Raw genomic sequence first — 17518 nt, forward strand, 5'->3', positions numbered from 1 at the left:
TTTAAAAGCAGTGTCGCACTGATTTGAATGGTTCCATAGCCAGAAATAGGGTGGGACTTGTAATGTGATTTTGATCTGTCAAATCATTTGACAAGTCTCACCCTCTCACCCCCTGGTGACCGCTTTCACCTAAAGTGAAAAAAAAAAAAAAAATCCACATTTTGGGTTGTCATCTGAACAGAACAGGAATAGAGGGGGAATGGGGACACTAGTTCTGGTGACAACCAAGGATTCCCTCGCTTTGGAGGGGTTCCACTCATTTCCTGTTTTGGCTATGGGACAGAAAGGGAAGGAAAATCTCCTCAATGGGAGACATATGGGGCTTACAACCCTAACTATACAAAAAAAAAAAAAAAAAAAAAAGCCACCATGCCTTTTGTTCTACTTTTATGTTCCATCTTTGCTGTCATTTATACTCCAACCTACAGGTCTGTCTGCAGAAGCCCAAGTTGTTTAATGTGAAACTCCAGCCACTTAAAAATAAGTAATTGTATCTTATCTCATATATACTAGATTTACTGCTGGTTTAGTCTAGGAGGGTTCACATGCAGCAACCTTGGAATTTTTCCTGAAGCAGGCAGTCCTGGTTAGAGAGCCAAGGTGGTGATAAGCAAAACTAAACAGAGGTACTTAACCCAATTATCAGCAAGGAATCATGGTACTGCATACTACAATGAGTCATTTTCTAACATTTACTCTTTTTGAACAGTGGTGTATTCTACAATAAGTATTATTTTTTACAGTTGATTTCAAAGCAGCATATGCCAGAAAGCGAAAGGCCCTCCATAAAAGTGCATTCTCGTGGAAATGTACCCAAGAGACGTGTACATTAATGCATAAAAATGTTTTCTTCTTGAAGTCAACAAACATTAATGTTTAACCAGTTCCCGTCTGGCCTGTAGTAGAATGATGGTCGAGCAGTAGCGCTCCCATCCAGGGTGGACATCATATGACATCCTCCCAGGATCGCACCTTGCGGACGCCCAAGGGGCTGCACTGTGGCATGACCTGTCACCTACTATGTCCACTGGATACAGCGGATGACAAATCATTGTACCGGGCTGCTGCCAGTACCATGTAATCACTGTGACCAATCACAGCTGATAACATGACTGTTGTACATAAATGAATGGCTTTCATTCATAACCAGTGTGTACTATTGTGTCCATCTCCGATTGGTCACAGTGATCACATGGTACACACAGGGTCAATCACAGTGCATCTGTACCATGGGATAGCTGTGGCCAATCACAGCTTCACAATAGTATACACTGGATGAATGAATGCCATTTATAAAAATGGTTGCTTATAACAGTGATCATCATTGTTATCAGCAATCATAGTGTGTAAAAAAAATGAAAAAATCCTGATCACCTCCCCAGAGTAGTACAACGTCGCTATGGTAACACTGTACTGTTCTGGTCATAAATGCTTTAAAAAAATGAAAAATAAATTACAACTTCAAAAAAACTCAGAATGTCTCTTACTAAATACCTTGGACTGTCTACTTTCCAGAAATAGGTAATTTTGGGCTTATTTGTACCGTCCTGGCATTTTAGGGGCTGTCAATACATTAGGACTGATCGATTTTCAATAAAAAAAATAAATGTTCAAAATTTCTGTTTGTTTAGCTAAAAAAAAAAAAATAAATCGAGTGGTAATTAAATGCCACCAAAAGAAAGCTCTGTCTCAAAAAAACTGATAAAAATTTCATTTTGGTACAGCGCTGCAAGACTGTCATTCAAAGTGTGACAGCGTGAAAGGTAAATATCGGCCTTGGGAGGAAGGGGGTGAATGTGTCTGGTATTGAGGTAGTTAAGAATCATGAGCAGTCTCCTTGAAGAAGGCATTTAGTGAAGAAAAAATAAATAAAAAAAATATAGGTTTTAGCTCCATGTAGAATGTTAGGAGTAATTATAAACCTATAAATCAACAAGGCTTTCTTTGCTTTGCTACTGTCTTGTGATATCTAAACATCTAACTGTAGCTCCACCACTGCGTTTTGTAGCAGAACCATCTCCATAGAAGTGGTATATCCAGCGACACCAATGTTAATATGGGATACAGAAGGTTAGCTATGGTTTAAGGAATGGCTAGGTTCACTGGTTAAACTCAATAATCTTAAGACTGCCAAAGTAACAGAAAAGGGCAGCTTGAGAGGGTAATGGCAGAAGAAAGGAGTGGATAGGAACAGCCTGACTGTCGCTGGTCACCCGTGAGAGATTTAATTTTTATCCATAAAAAGACACAATTACCTTGAGAACGCAGTGTGTTGACAACGGAACTACCTGATGACAAAGATTAGATTTGTTCTTAAAATATTAGCATAAACACAATAATACAAGTTATCTAACGCAGTGTTTCTCAACCATCTTACTTTTCTTTATCAAGTATTAACATCTCACCCCACAATCTAAAGAAACAAGGGTATTGTTTAATATATACTTAGATTGACCAACGCGGAAAGGAAGTAGTTAAAAGGCAGATTGATACTGCTTGAGGTATGTATGATAATCACAGGATGAGAAACACCAAATCTAAAAACTGTCAAAATATGTATAGTGGTTTTATTGTAATATGCATTTATCCATTACAAGTTAATGATCAACTAGTACAATGTGTGGTAAACTTACTGTTCGCATCTTTCTTTTGGCTGCTAGGAGTGGTGGCCCAGTTAACCTTAACTTCCTGTAAATCCAAAAAAAAATAAAACACACACCATTGGTACACAAACCTTGAAATGAGTTCTACAAATCTTGCAACTCTGAGAACAGCTTTTTAGCTGATAAAAGCTATTCAAAAAAATTGAGCGGCTTGCATTAAAGTGTCCTTGACCTGCTGTTTGTGCTCTATAATGCTAATACCAACTTCAGCAGTTTGGGTCCACTCCTCCAGCACCTTACTACTGGACCCAACAATGGAATTTTTAAGGGCATCCTCACTGGCCAATAGCAGGGTTAGATCTAATGCAGCCCAAAAAGCTGACTAACATGATGAAGTTGATGCCTTGAGTTTAGGGGCTCCTTGAACAAATCGGATACTACTATGTACTGCTGCCTACACATGCCTATAATTTAAATTCGTAAACCCACATCATAAAAAAAAAAAAAAAAAAAAAAAACACACACGATAAAAAGATTTGTTTTCTGTATTCTGCAAAAAAACCTGGTTGATCCCGCTGCCTTCTGTCCAAGTCCCTAATTCAGTTAGGGATTTTGCAGCTGTGGTGGCAACTCTGCACATGCTCAGTCTACAGTGATTTTCTATGCTGAGTTTTTCCTTCCCATCACATCTGAGCAGCCCATGTGACTATAGAGTCACACAAGTGGGCATACACTCAGTGATAAATGACAGCAAACTGCCTCCTCCTCCATGCCCACTAAGCAGCTAAACACAATAGGGGGTGGGATAGTACATGTAGATTAATGGAGGCTTCACCCCCCTCCTATTCTAAGACACATGTTGGAGCAGCGTGACAGTCTGAGTGGCAGAAATCTGCCCACATCATGGTATTTCCACAAAATGAAGGTTACATTTCAAATATATATTTGTATACATTTTAAACCAGTTTGAGATTTTTTTTAATCTGGCTGGGAAAAATCTGGGTCATGTGACAGCTGGATATAGCGATTAGGAAAAAAGTACTTAGTTTTTTTTAAATAAAAATAATTACAGTTCCATCAGCCTTATACAGAAATAGAAGGGGCAATGTAAATTGAACTGCGTGTGTTTAGTATACAAGTGCAGACCTACTTGAAATACCATTACAAGTTTGTCTTACAGGAAAACTTGCTATATATATTTATATTACCATATTTTAAGAACTGCTACACAAACCACTCAGTCATTTAAAGTGGAAATAAAATGACAAAGATGCCCACTCAGTGCCCCACCTACAAAGTATACATTAAAAACAAAAAAAAAACAAACACTCAAGCTGGTATTCTAACTTGTTCAGGATAGTCAGAATCTTGCAGCATTCTTTAGAGTGCTTAGTGTATTTTAGGATATGCCGCCACCCTGTGCACATGCAACCTGTCAGTTTCTGATATTCGAAAAGGACATTGCAAGGCTTTAGTTGAGAAAATAGTGCATCGTGGTCTGGGATTTTTTTTTTTTGTTTTTTTTTTTTTTTTTTTTTTTTTATGATGAATTGTTAGGGGATAGGGAGCAGTGAGGACAATCTACAGAAAACATTTTTCCTAAATATCAAGCCACTTTTTGAATTTTTAAATACGGACCAGAAATTAAAATGTCCTCATGCAATTTGATTACTGTTTTTTTGCTACTATTTTTCTAATATAAAACAGAGATTTGTTCATGCGATTATAGCAAGCAGACCATAGCATAGCACTTCTGTTGGTGCAAATACCAGTCACTTCTCCTACCGAATAGGAACACGTGTGAAATTGCTATTAAAGTGGTTGTAAACCCTCGTGTTTTTTCACCTTAATGCATCCTATGTGCAGCCATTGGCTCCCGCTGCTGTCAATCAAATCCAATAACGTGGGTGCAGCCGAGTCTGGCATTCTGTGTCTATAGACGCAAATGCTAGACTCAGGAGCGTGCCCACAAGGTAACCCCCCAGGAGAGCACTTCTCCCAGGGGGTTTATCGATGAGAGGAGGAGCCGCGAGAGCCTCCGGGGGACCCCAGAAGATTATGTTTCGGGCCACACTGTGCAAAACAAACTGCACAGAGGAGGCAAGTATGGCATATGTGTTATTTAAAAAAAAAAAAAAAAAAAAAAAGGTGAGGGTTTACAAACCCTTTAAAACCGGTTCCCGACTGGCTCACGTCTTTCTACGGGGTTCCCTTTAAGAGTCGCCGGAGGCGCGCCTGCTGCACGGTGGGGAACCCAATGCGTGTGGCCGCCGATCACGTGCATGAGAGCCTGCACAGGGATGAGAAGACATATCGCTTGTTCCTAGTAAGTAGCAACAACCCCTTGATCGTCCCCTAGTGTTAAACCCCTTCCCTGCCAGTGACATTTACACAATAATCAGTGCATATTTATAAACATTTTTTCTGATATTTATCATAGCAAAAAGTAAAAAATATTTTTACAAAATTGCCGCTCTTTTTTGTTTATAGCGCAAAAAATAAAAACCACAGAGGTGCTCAAATAACACCAAAAGAAAGCTCTATTTGTGGAAAAAAAGGACACAAATTTAGATGGGGTGCAGCATTGGATGACCGCGCAATTACCAGTTAAAGCAGCGCAGTGCCAAATTGTAAAAAGTGCTCTGGTCAAAAAGGGGGTAAAACCTTCTGGGGCTGAAGTGGTTAAAGTAGAACTAAAAGCAAAACTTTTCCTTTTTTGATACAGTGAGAGAAGGTTATAACTCCTGATGGTTTTTTGCCATCGGTGTCAGATTAGGGAGAATTTCCTTCACTATGTGGGTCATAGCCAAAACAGGAAGTGAGGAAAAACTGTTTGAAGTGAGAGAAATCCCAGGTTTTCACCAGAACTAGTGTTTCCACTGGAAGATTTTCCCTCCATTCCGGTTCTGGTGACAACCCAAAATGTGGGATTTTCTTTTACTTTTGCTGTCAGTGATAATGGTTAAAAAAAAAAGAAGAAGGACAAACAGAGAGCGTGAATCTCCCTATTGGGGGACACAGACAGCAACAAAAACCTGACAGGTGTCATAATTCCTCTTCACTAGCCATTAAAAAAGCTTTTAGTTTAGATACTTTAACCACCTCAATACCAGGCACTTTCACCCCCTTCCTGCCCAAGCCATTTTTCAGTTTTCAGCGCTGTAGCACTTTGAATGACAATTGCGCGGTCACGTTACACTGCACCCTAATGACATTTGTATAATTTTTTCCCCACAAATAGAGCTTTCTTTTGGTGGTATTTGATCACATCTGTGGTTTTTATTTATTGCGCTATAAACAAAAGAAGCAGGACAATTTTGAAAAAAACACAATATTTTTTTACTTTTTGCTATAATAAATATCCAATTTTTTTTTAAACAAATTTTTTCCTCAGTTTAGGCAGATATGTATTCTTCTACATATTTTTGGTAAAAAAAAAAAAAAAAATCGCGATAAGCGTATATTGATTGGTTTGCGCAAAAGTTATAGCGTCTACAAAATAGGGGATAGATTTATAGCATTTTTATTTATTTATTTTTTACTAGTAATGGCCGCAATCTGCGATTTTTATTGTGACTACGATATTGCGGCGGACATATCGGACACTTTTGACACATTTTTTTGGGACCATTCAAATTTATACAGCAATCCGTGCTATAAAAATGCATTGATTACTGTGTAAATGTGACTGGCAGGGAAGGGGTTAACACTAGGAGGCGATCGAGGGGTTAATGTGTGTCCTAGGGAGGTGATTCTAACTGGGGGGGGGGGGGGGGGGGGAGAGACTGACTGGGGGAGGTGACCGATCAGTGTCCCTATGTACAAGGGACACACCATCGGTCTCCTCTCCTCTCTGACAGGACGTTGATCTGTATTTACATACACAGATCCACGGTCCTGCTCTGTTACCCGGCAATCGCGGCCGCCGGGCACACGCACCGGGTCCCGAGCGACGCAGTGGGAACGCGTTCGCACCCCCTAGTGGCTCGGGAGGGCGATCACGTCATATGTCCGCCCAGAACAAGAGCTACCTCGTCCCGCCGTCATATGATGGTGGGCGATAGCTTAGTGGTTAAACATGCTAAAATCACTAAAATTGGAGAGCACTTTGTTTTTCTCTAAGTAAACGAAGCTTCATTTTAGCCACCTTTCTGACGAAATTGATCCAATACAGTGATTTTTTTTTTTTTGCGACACACTGGGGTTGATTTACTAAAGGCACATCCACTCTGCACTACAAGTGCACTTGGAAGTGCAATAGCTGTAGATCTGAGGGGGGAGAGCTGAAATGAGGGGAAGCTCTGCTGATTTTGTCATCCAATCACGTGCAAGCAAAAATACTGTTTTTTTATTTTCCTTGCATGTCCCCCTCAGCGACTGCACTTCCAAGTGCACTTGTAGTGCAACCCTCAATGAGAATGAAATGCCACTCTTAATTTGAAAAGACATACCTTGCCCATTATCTTTCGCCCATTCATAGCAGCTAAGGAGGCAGCGGCATGGCGGTGTTCATAAAACTCCACAAAGCAGTAGGGATCATTTCCAGCGGTCTGCTCAAAAAAAAAAAAAAAAAAAAAAAAAAAAAAAAGAGAAGAAGCAGGTACACGTTGAAGAAAATAATTAAAAAAAAAAAAAAAAAAAAAAAGGCAGAAACTGTTAGGCCCCTTTCACACTGGGGCGGGGGAGGCGTCAGCGGTAAAACGGCGCTATTTTTAGTGCCGCTTTACCGTCGTTTTAGCGGTGGTATTTGGCCACTAGCGGGGGCGGTTTTACCCCCCTGCTAGCGGCTGAGAAAGGTTAAAACCACCGCAAAATGCTGCTGTAGCAGCGCTTTGCCGGCGGTATAGCCGCGCTGCCCCATTGATTCCTCCTTCAGCGCCCCAAAGATGCTACTAGCAGGACTTTTTTTTACCATCCTGCCAGTGCACCGCTCCAGTGTGAAAGCCCTCGGAGCTTTCACATTGGAGACACAGCAGCAGCTCTTTCAGGGTGCTTTGCAGGCGCTATTTTTAGCGCCCCAGTGTGAAAGGGGTCTAACACAAAACAACATCAAACACCTTAATAGACCAATGAAAAGAAACCTATTACCTAAGGAATTAATAATTCTACTACTATCCATCTCCACTTTGCAAACATTGGAAAGTTTTACAAACAAGGTATGAATGGCCTTTCTAACCATGATAATCCACTCTTGTTCTGGTAGGCCTAAATAGAGGAGCAGTCCATAGGCCCAAAACCATTTTATCATGCTGTAACTTGTTTAGAAAATTGGAGATGCTGCCCAATAAAAGGCACCAACCTCAATTTGCGAAGTGTTTTCACTCATACTGAATTGCACTTAGACCACCCTAACAATCATGTACTGGTCTTTTTGGACCTTGAAAAAGCATTTGATTCAGTGGACTGGGTGTTAATGGGTGGGGACAGGTGCCCATGGGATTTGAGGTGGCTCAAAAGGATTCATTTAAAATGTATGAGCGTCAAGGAGGTGGCTGTTATTAAAACAGGCAGTAAATTGAGTTCTTTCCAGTGAGCTGGGGCATCAGGCAGGGTTGCTCATTGCCCCCTGGGTTGTTTGCCCTCATGGTGGAGCCCATTGCTCTTGCATTACGTACCTCAGTGGTATCTGGGTGGGTAGCCTTGAAGAACGAACTGCCCTTTATGCGGATGATGTGTTGCTGTTCCTGCAGGACCCTGAGATTTCTATAGTGTTGTCTGATTTTCATTCACCTTAAGGAGACCCCCTTATTGACCTTTTTAAGCTTAAATGCCTGGAGAAATATACCCCTCTCTTTGATCAGGAAAATAAATGTAGTTGAAATTAAGTTTTTACTACTATGTCTATATATTACCCGAAACTCCCGTGTGGATTCCCAAAACTGTTTTCAAGTCCTTTCATAGATTGCCTACGGAGTTTCTTTGGCAGGGCTCTAATTGTAGGATCCACCTTAACGTCCTACAACAACCCTGGAGGGAGGGGGGGGGCTGGCTTTTAGACGATGCTACTGTAGTCCTAGAAGCAGCAGTAGCGGGTTATGAAGTGTTGACCTATTTAGTACACAGAGGTCCCCAATCCCCTCACACCCAAACTAGTTCCATGAGATCGGTCCTAGGGGCCTGGCGGGTGACCCATGGGTCAGAGTTAGGAGGGCGGTTTCCTATGTCACCATATAACCCTTTATCGAACAATTCAAACCTCTCCCATTTTTAGGTCTACGAGGATCCCGTAGTGTGGACTAAATATGGGATCAGGAAGCTAGGTGATATTACTCATAATGACATGCTACAGTCTGTTGATGATATTACAGCCTCATACTCCCAATCAAATGTCTAATTCCTTTTACAACTATGGTGTGCCTACCACTCTCAAATTGGCCCTGTCCAGGTCTCCTCCTGCCCATCTGACTTGGAATCCTTGTTAAGGGAAGATGATCTTTCTAAACCCCTGACTACCATTTATAAATACCTCTTCTCAGAAACAACCAAAATGCTGCAAACCTGCAGAACAATTTGGACAGCCACAGTACGGTACTGATATGGATGATGGAGATTCGGAGGATGTGTGGAAAGCCCCCTTTAGCAGATTGGCCTCCGAGAGAGTTTGCTTAATATATTATACAATTTTACACAGTGTACCTAACTCCAGCTAAACTGGCCAAAATGTTCAGGAATAGCCCCTTTTCCTGCTGGCATTGCTCCTTTCCTGAAGCAAACTATATGCATATCTTTTGGGAATGCCCGCACATACAAGTATATTGGACGAATGTCCTTCAGTGTATTCAGTCACCACCATTCCCCTCAGAACTTTTGTTAGAACATATCTTTTAAGCTTAGTAGATGGGCTGGCTCCCACTAGAGCTATACGCACTTGTTATGTTATTGTTGTATTATGTCATTAAACATATTATCCTTTGTTGAAAGAATCCGTGGTGGCCTGGAATGCTTTAGTGAATATGGCACTTTCTTTCTATAAGACAACCTAGGCCAGCAGAGGGGCACTTTGAAAATTCAATAGCGTATGGGAAGGATGGATTGAACCCCCACTGTTTCCGATCGGCTGCTGCTTAAGTTGTGATTTCAGTCCTCTGTGCTGAACTGAAGTGAATTGTTTGTCACTTGCCCTGGCTCTTTATCTGCGTATGTGTGAAGTATCACATATTTACATTGTAAGGTGAAACGTGTGGAGCTTATTTTTAGGTTATATTGATGTATTACAGATGGGGTGGGTGTACATCTTTGATCTCTCCTGGGACGTGGAACATGCTGTACAGTCCCAGGTGTCTTTGGTTATATTTTACTTGTATTTCACCGACTGTATAGCACTTTTTTTTTTTTTGGACATGCAATCACTGTATGTGTGAAAAAAAAAGGGGGGGGGGGGGGGGTATAGTTTATGGCATTTTCCCTGATTCATTAGATGAATCCAAGTTTAAAATGGTTGCATGGTATTACTGAAACAATATAAATCTAATGACATCTCGCCACTGCAAAGCATACCTTTTAAACCAAGGCAGGGCTGGAAAAATCCCACTTGTCCTATCAATTATGAATTCAGAAAAGTCCCCTTTGTCCTGCTTATTAATGTCACTACTTTTGGGCTCCAGGTCAGCTACGCAGTCTTCCTCCATACAGGGTTTACTTATGACTATACTACGTGCTACAGCAGCCAGATAAACCAGTAATCATTCTCGTGCAGGCACACATGCCAGACGAGTGACTGGTGCACATTGCTTGAAAATGGGATTTGGCTATCTCTGCATGGTGTCATGTGACAGATTGCTGACCATAGGTCACATGACAAAGCACAGAAGCCAGGTTTTGCTTTTGCACTGTGCATTGGTCGCCTTCTTGGGAATTACATCTGTGCATAGGAGCCATGCTGAAGGAAAAAGCAGTAATCAAGCATGCCACCAGAGATGCCGATTACAGCTTCAAAGGGGATGACAAGAACGTTATACATGGAAACTGAGGGTATTAGGAGAGGAGAAGCACATGAGTCACATTGTTGTTGCTTCCTATCCTTTAGAAACTGCCTCAGAGTTTGTGAAGAAATACCCAGGCCTGCGATAAACTAAAAAAACTTACATCCATAATCATCTTGCAGCTTTTGCAAGGACCGATCTGGCTGAACACCTGAAGGATCAGTGCTTCTGTGACATCTCGAGACAGGTTACCCACATACCTACAATACAAAAAGCATAAAGAACAAGTCAACACGGGTACACAAAAGTAGACATTGACAAATACAGGTGCACCGAATAGGAATTTTGGTGCCAAAACCCAGAATGCAGGATGCACTTGGCCGAAAACTGAAAAGGACATTTAAAAAAAAATATTTATATTATAGTATTATAGTTGACTTTTTAATTAATATCATCAATTTAAGCCTGGGTTCACACATATGCAAACATGCAAACACAGACATTGCGAGTTCAGCCATACAGTTTTTATGACTGAACTCACATTGGATTCGCAAAAAAAAAAAAAAAGCAGCCGCAGAGATTTTTTTCTTCCCGCACTGGAATCGGATCGCATGGGATCCGTATCCTGTCCGACTACACAGTTCGCACTGTGATATGTGAACCATTCTGGGGGCGTCATTAACTTCGTATTGACACCCGCAGCAGTTAGCAGAGGGCAGTGTGAATTGCCTGCATGGGAGATGCGATGCGGGAACCAGCGTGATTCTAGTGTGGGTTCCCGCATCGCAAGAGTATGAACCCAAGTGAATGAATAAGAATTTATGGTCGGCCATTATTGGCCCTTTTAGCGCAAGCAAAGCTCAAGAAAAACATATCTCTTTAAATGTTATCTATGTCTGCACACTGCTCTGTTGGGTTTCTATTGTGGTGTTAAAAATCCAGCTTTGTGCATTTTTGGTTAGTTAAAAAAAAAAAAAAGTATCTCCCATTTCAAATGCATTGAAAACGCAGCAAGAACACATCATTGACGCACCCATGTTACGTTTTTGATGAGGTTTTTGAGTCACATGATGTATGAAACACACACCATAAGCACTAAGGGCCAGTTCCCACTGTGCAAATCTAGCCAGATTGTATGACTAAACTTGCATTGCATTCGGACCAAACACATGCAGGACTTTTTTTGGTCTGCACCAAAATCGGATCGCACGGAGTGTTCATCCCCATGCGATCCGATTCCTGTCCGTTTGACAGTTCGCACTGCGATACGATCTGAGGGTGTCATTAACTTTGCATTGACACTCCCAGCGGTTCGCATAGGGCAATGTGAACCACCGGCAGGAGACATACGATGCAGGAACCCGTACTAAATAATTCACAGGGTTCCCGCATCACTGCAGTGTGAACTGAAATCATGGTTTTAAAAAAAAAAAAAAACAAAAAAACAAACACACAGGCCAAACTTGTGGTAAAATCGCTGCAAATTCGCAGTGCGTTTTCGGTGCCATTATCGGCACCGGTTTCTCTTATTGGCCCAATGCCGATAACACAATTTTCGGCTGAAATGTTTTGGGGGCTGAAATTTCTGTGCATCTCTACAAATAGTACTACATTTAAAATACTGGTAGCCAAAAAAATATATGCTACAGGCAGAGTTCACACTGCTGCGATGCCAGAACCCGTGCGAATACAGTACGGGTACCCACATCGCTGCCCTATGCGAACTGCTGCAGGCGTCAATAGAAAGTTAATGACACCCCCAGATCGGTTCGCATATCGCAGTGCCAACTGTGAATTCGGACAGGAATCAGATCACATTGGTGTGAACACCCATGCAATCAGATTCAGGCGTGGACCAAAAAAGTGTCCTGTACGTTTTTCGTCCGAATGCGATGTAAATTCAGCCATACATACAATCTGTAAGGCTGAATCCGCATCGCACAGATATTGCATGTGATGTGCACACCAGTACACATCACATGCGATGTCTGAAATCGCTGCAGTGGGAGGGTGGATTTGATTTAAATCACGATATAAATCGCTAGTAAAAAGGCTTGAATCATAAAAAATAAATAAATCATAATTTTTTAAGCGCAACTGTCATCTTATCTCTGCCCTGCAGCGGCTCCTCCTCTGACCCGCTGTTGACTCACCGACAGTCCCATTCACTTTAATGGGACGGCTGGTGATGCAGCAATGACACAACAAGGTGAGGGACGTGTCGGCAGCAGGTGAGTGAATGCCCGCTAACAGGCGCTGCCATGATGGATCTGAAATGACAGGTGCTCTTTACACATAAGGACTTATTCTTGCTGGTAGTTAGAATCTTTAGTATTTTGCAAACAAAATGAAGGTTTCCTATTTAGAATAATAATCTGCCAGGTTAGTAAAACAGCAATATTAGAACCGATTTAATCATAGTTTGTAGTGTACATAGATTTGCAAAACAATGGGATAAAGGAATATTCCTGAACTTTGTTTTATCTCATTATTACTGCAAAATTGTGTGAATGCATCAATGCAGTGCATGTTATCTCAGCTTGCATTCATGAGTTTACTAAAAATGTAAAATTGCAAAATATACAGCCTCATGCTACATAACGAAGCTCTATTCCATGCTGAATAAAGTAAATAATGTATCTTAAATAGAAAACTATCTTTAGATTTTTACTCAAAAAGCATTTTATTAAAATAAATTTGAAAAAAAAAAAAAAATTATATTTTATATATATATATATATATATATTATATATATATATATATATATATATATATATATATATATATATATATATATATATATATATATATATATATATATATATATAAATTTTTTTTTTTTTTCCATTTTTAACTGTTGGCAAGATGAATGCATTCATCAGCCAGGAAGCTGCGCATGGGATGTACTTGGACATTCCATCATGACAATGATGAATATGAATGAATGATTTGTATAGCGCTGCAGTTGCGAACCGAATCGTCTCAAGGCGCTGGATCCGTCCTGTGTTGTCAAGCTTCTTAGAAGAGGTAGGTCTTGAGTTTCTTTCTGAAGGCCTTATGGTTTTCTTCCATGCGAATGAGAGTAGGTAGGGCGTTCCATAGCCGTGGTCCTTGGACTGCGAATCTTCGTTCTCCCTTTGTTTTGTAGCGGGTTTTTGGAATAAGGAGGAGGTTCTGGTTAGAAGATCAAAGACTGCGATTGGGTGTGTAGCGTTTTATTTTCTTGCATAGGTTGAGGAGCGTTTCCGTGTATACATTTGTGGGTGAGGCAGAGGGTCTTGAAAGTGATCCGATTCTTTACGGTTAGCCAATGTAGGCTCCTCAGGGAAGGGGAGATGGATCCCAGGGTTTTTTTCCTGTTAACAGTCTTGCCGCCGTGTTTTGGATGAGTTGTAAGTGCGCAAGCTGATATTGGGGTAGTCCTATGTAGAGGGAGTTTGCGTAGTCGAGTCTTGAATTGATGATTGTTCCAACTACTGCTGCTTTGTCCTCTTCTGGCACGAATGGGATGAGTCTACGTAGCAGGCGGAGGAGATGGTGAGATCCGCTGACTACTGATCCTATTTGTGCATCCATTGACATTTCTGAGTCAAAAATGACTCCGAGACTCTTGGCTTTGGTGCTTGGCGAGATGGTCTGTCCAAAGATGGTGGGCGGTGTCCATCGGGTCTTAGTTTTGGAATTTTGGTTACCGTGTAGGAGAAGAAGCTCTGTTTTTGATCCGTTGAGTTTGAGAGAGCTAGTAGTCATCCAGTCGTCTATCAGAGTGAGGCATTTTTCTAGTTGCTGAAGGTGGTCTTTTTCTCCGGTGATGCGGAGGTAGAGTTGGGTATCATCAGCGTATGAGTGGAAGCAGAGGTCCGATTTTCTGATGATTTTGAGGAGTGGGCGGATGTAGATGTTGAAGAGCGCTGGTGACAAGGGTGAACCTTGAGGGACTCCACAAGAGATTGCGCGGGTTTCAGAGTAGAATTCTCCTAGTTTCACTGTCTGAGAGTGATTCCCTAAGAAGGATGCAAACCATTGTAGATCTGAACCTGTGACTCCTGCTACTTCTCTGAGGCGGATGAGTAGAGTATTGTGGTACACTGTATCGAACGCTGCACTGAGGTCCAACAGTACCAGGAGACATGATTCTCCATCATCAGCTGCTTCGAGGGCGTCGTCCCATATTTTGAGGAGTGCCGTTTCTGTTCCATGGCCTGGGCGGAAGCCTGATTGCAGAGGATCCAGGAGATTGTGTGTGTCCAGGTGGTGTTGTAGCTGTTGTACTACTGCTTTCTCCATAATCTTGGAGATGGTGTTGAGGCTTGTTATCGGTCTGCGATGGTTAGGGTCGAGGTTGGGTTTCTTTAAGAGGGGTTTGACGATGCCATGTTTGAGGACAGTTGGGACAGTCCTTTCTTTGAATGACTGGTTTATGAGGTGTGTTATAGTAGGAGCCAAGATGTCGGAACATTCTTTCAGGAGTTTTGTGGGAATTATGTAGTTTGGTGATGTGCTGTCTCTGAGGCTTCTGATGATGTTTTTGGTGTTGTCAGTGGTGATTGGGATCAGCGAAAAATTCGGTGCTTGTGTGATGATCGTGTCGATTTTTTTCTTTTTGCTTTAGTTGGTTGAGGTTGGTTGTTTTTTTCTGTTTAATCGATTTCTGGATGTTATCAGATTATTTTTATCGACAAAATCGACAACTCATTGCAGTATTCTTGGGTTTCGTTTTCCTGGGGGCTCTAGGCAGGTAGGGTTCATAGTCTTAGTGACTATTTTGAAGAGTTCCCGAGGGCGGTTTAGGGCTGTTGAGATGGTGTTTGAGAAGTGTTCCTTTTTTGCTTTGAAGATTGCTTTGTGATATTTATCCGTGAGTGCTTTGTAGTTTGTGTGGTTTTCCTTTGTGGAGTTTCTTCTCCAGGCTCTTTCAGCTCTTCTGCGTTCCTGCTTTAGTAAAGTAAGAGTGCCATTAAACCATCCAGAGTTTATTTTGCGGTCGTGTGTTCTACGTTTTGGAGCCCCTGAGTCCGCTGTTTGTAGTAATGCCTTGTTTAAGGAGTTGAGTGTTTGTTCCGTTGAGTGGTTTAAGTTTAGCATTGCTATTTTGTTTGATAATGTGGTTTTGAAGAATTCGGAGTGTAGTTTCTTCTGAGATCTTGTCCAGCGTGTTCTGTTTGCCTGTTTCCGTTTTTGGAGAGTGGTGTTGGTGACGATTTCAAATTTGATAGCGTGGTGATCCGTCCATGGTAGCGGTAGTTTGTCGAATATGTTGACGTCCATATTTTGTTTAAAGATGAGGTCCAGAATGTGTCCTGAACCATGTGTAGGAGCATTTATCAGTTGCTGAAGACCTAATTCTTTCAGTTGGTTAATGCAGGTGGTGGCGATAGGGTCTTGGGTGGAGTTTGCCCAGAGGTTGAAATCTCTAAGTGCCAAAAAGTTTTTGGCTTTCAGGGTGTGCGTTGACATGAATTCTGAGAGGGGTGTAAGGAGATTGGTCTTCGGTCCTGGTGGTCTGTAACATAGAAGTATGTGGATAGTGTCTTGGGTTGTTGTTTGAAGATGTAGGGTGAGTGTCTCCATGAAAGGCACTGAATTCTGTACAGTTGGTTTGGTGAGCGCGAGGTGAGATTTGAAGATCACTGCTAAGCCTCCTCCTTTTTTTCCTGTTCTGTGTTCCATTAGGATCCTGTAGTTCTCAGGTACTAATTCGGTTAGGATGGCGTTGCAGTCGGGTGTTAGCCAACTTTCCGTAATGAAGAGGCAATCTATGTTGTTTTGGGTGATGAAGTCGTGTACCTCCAATCTGTGCTTGACTGCAGATCTGGTGTTGATCAGTGCGCATGCTAATTGTTGTGGTTGAATTGTTGTCTTCATATATTTGATGTAGGTTGGTCCTTAGAAGTTGTTCTTTCTGTAGTATTTTATGAACGTAAGTTGTTAATGTTGAGGTGGCATTTCTTAGCTTGTGGAGAGCGTCCGCTGAGTACTTGAAGTTGCACATGGCGAGAAAATTGCTGATGGTAGGATGATTCAGTGATGATACTGAAATGGCGATGGTGAGGTTGTTTAGGAATTGGTGGTCCTGAAGGGTGCCGCTGCTTCTGTTGCTGAGAAGATGATGGTCTGAAGAATGCCGCTGCTTCAGGGTGGCGTAGATGATGGTGCGAATGAGACTGTGGTGGTGGAGGGGGGCCACGCGGGCCTACCGCTCTCCTGTTGATCCAGAGGAAGGCGAAAAACCCCCAGCTGAGCTAGTTAATTGCTACAGCAGAGGGAAAAATTCCTTCCTGACCCGCGAGGCGATTGGACCGAGGTCCCTGGATCAACTGCTGGAGGGCCCCACGAACTTACCTGACCCGGGTTGGTCGGTGAAGAGAGAGGGGAGGGGGGTGGATGACGGGCCAAGAGCGGGCACTAGGGTAGACCTAGGCTGGTACTTACTGGTATTGCGCCACGTCTGGAAGGATCAAGATGAACGCCGGTGCAAGGCCTGAGCTGAGGATTGTCCTGCTCTCGGTATCACCCCGTGCTCTGCGGTGAGGTCCGGTGTGTCGGAGGCGTTGTTAGGGGTATGGATGGCACGCTGCTCACGTAGAGAGAGAGGTGAGCTGGGCCGGAGCTAGGCCGTAGCCGCGGTCTGTCCCCCGAGTCTAGCGGCTAGGCACGAGGTGACTAGACGGCGGCTGCGGCGGTGCCCGGTGGGTAGGGGCTAGTGGGTCCCTGTGGAGTACTGCTGTGGAGTCAGGAAGGGCTCCGGGTGGCCGGTAGGGAGCTACGGCGCAACTGGGAGTACCAAGATGGCCGCCGGACTAGGCCCGAGCCGTGGTGGGATCAATGCTGTGGAGGAGCACTGAAGGATAGAGGTCTGGGAGGGGGTGAGGAGGACCGGGGTCCCAGTGGGTCCTTCTGTGGAGTGCGAGGAGCGCTCAGGGTAGCTGGGAGTGCTGCCGCTGCGTCTGGGTGTCCCAAGATGGCCATCGGACTAGGCCCGAGCCACGGTCT

The 17518-nt window shown here is 42.7% G+C and overlaps 1 protein-coding gene across 3 annotated transcripts in view; it reads right to left on the reverse strand.

Annotated features, from left to right (window-relative positions):
• The window catches only part of TIA1 (TIA1 cytotoxic granule associated RNA binding protein), a 62236-nt gene that overhangs the window by 18016 nt on the left and 26702 nt on the right, over positions 1–17518 (reverse strand). For 2 of the 3 annotated variants that reach the window (XR_012242994.1, XM_073621995.1), the window contains exons 2-5: positions 10689–10785; positions 7055–7153; positions 2634–2688; positions 2256–2288 (exon numbers count right to left, since the gene is read on the reverse strand). Coding sequence is in view for 2 of the 3 variants with exons in the window: in XM_073621995.1 (XP_073478096.1) it covers positions 2256–2288; positions 2634–2688; positions 7055–7153; positions 10689–10785 (284 nt within the window). In the remaining variant the exon portion in view is untranslated. The remainder of the gene's footprint in view (positions 1–2255; positions 2289–2633; positions 2689–7054; positions 7154–10688; positions 10786–17518) is intronic. The other variant, XM_073621996.1, reaches the window with a different exon arrangement.

The sequence above is a fragment of the Aquarana catesbeiana genome, linkage group LG03, assembly GCF_042186555.1.
Source record: "Aquarana catesbeiana isolate 2022-GZ linkage group LG03, ASM4218655v1, whole genome shotgun sequence".
Taxonomy (NCBI): Eukaryota; Metazoa; Chordata; class Amphibia; order Anura; family Ranidae; genus Aquarana; species Aquarana catesbeiana.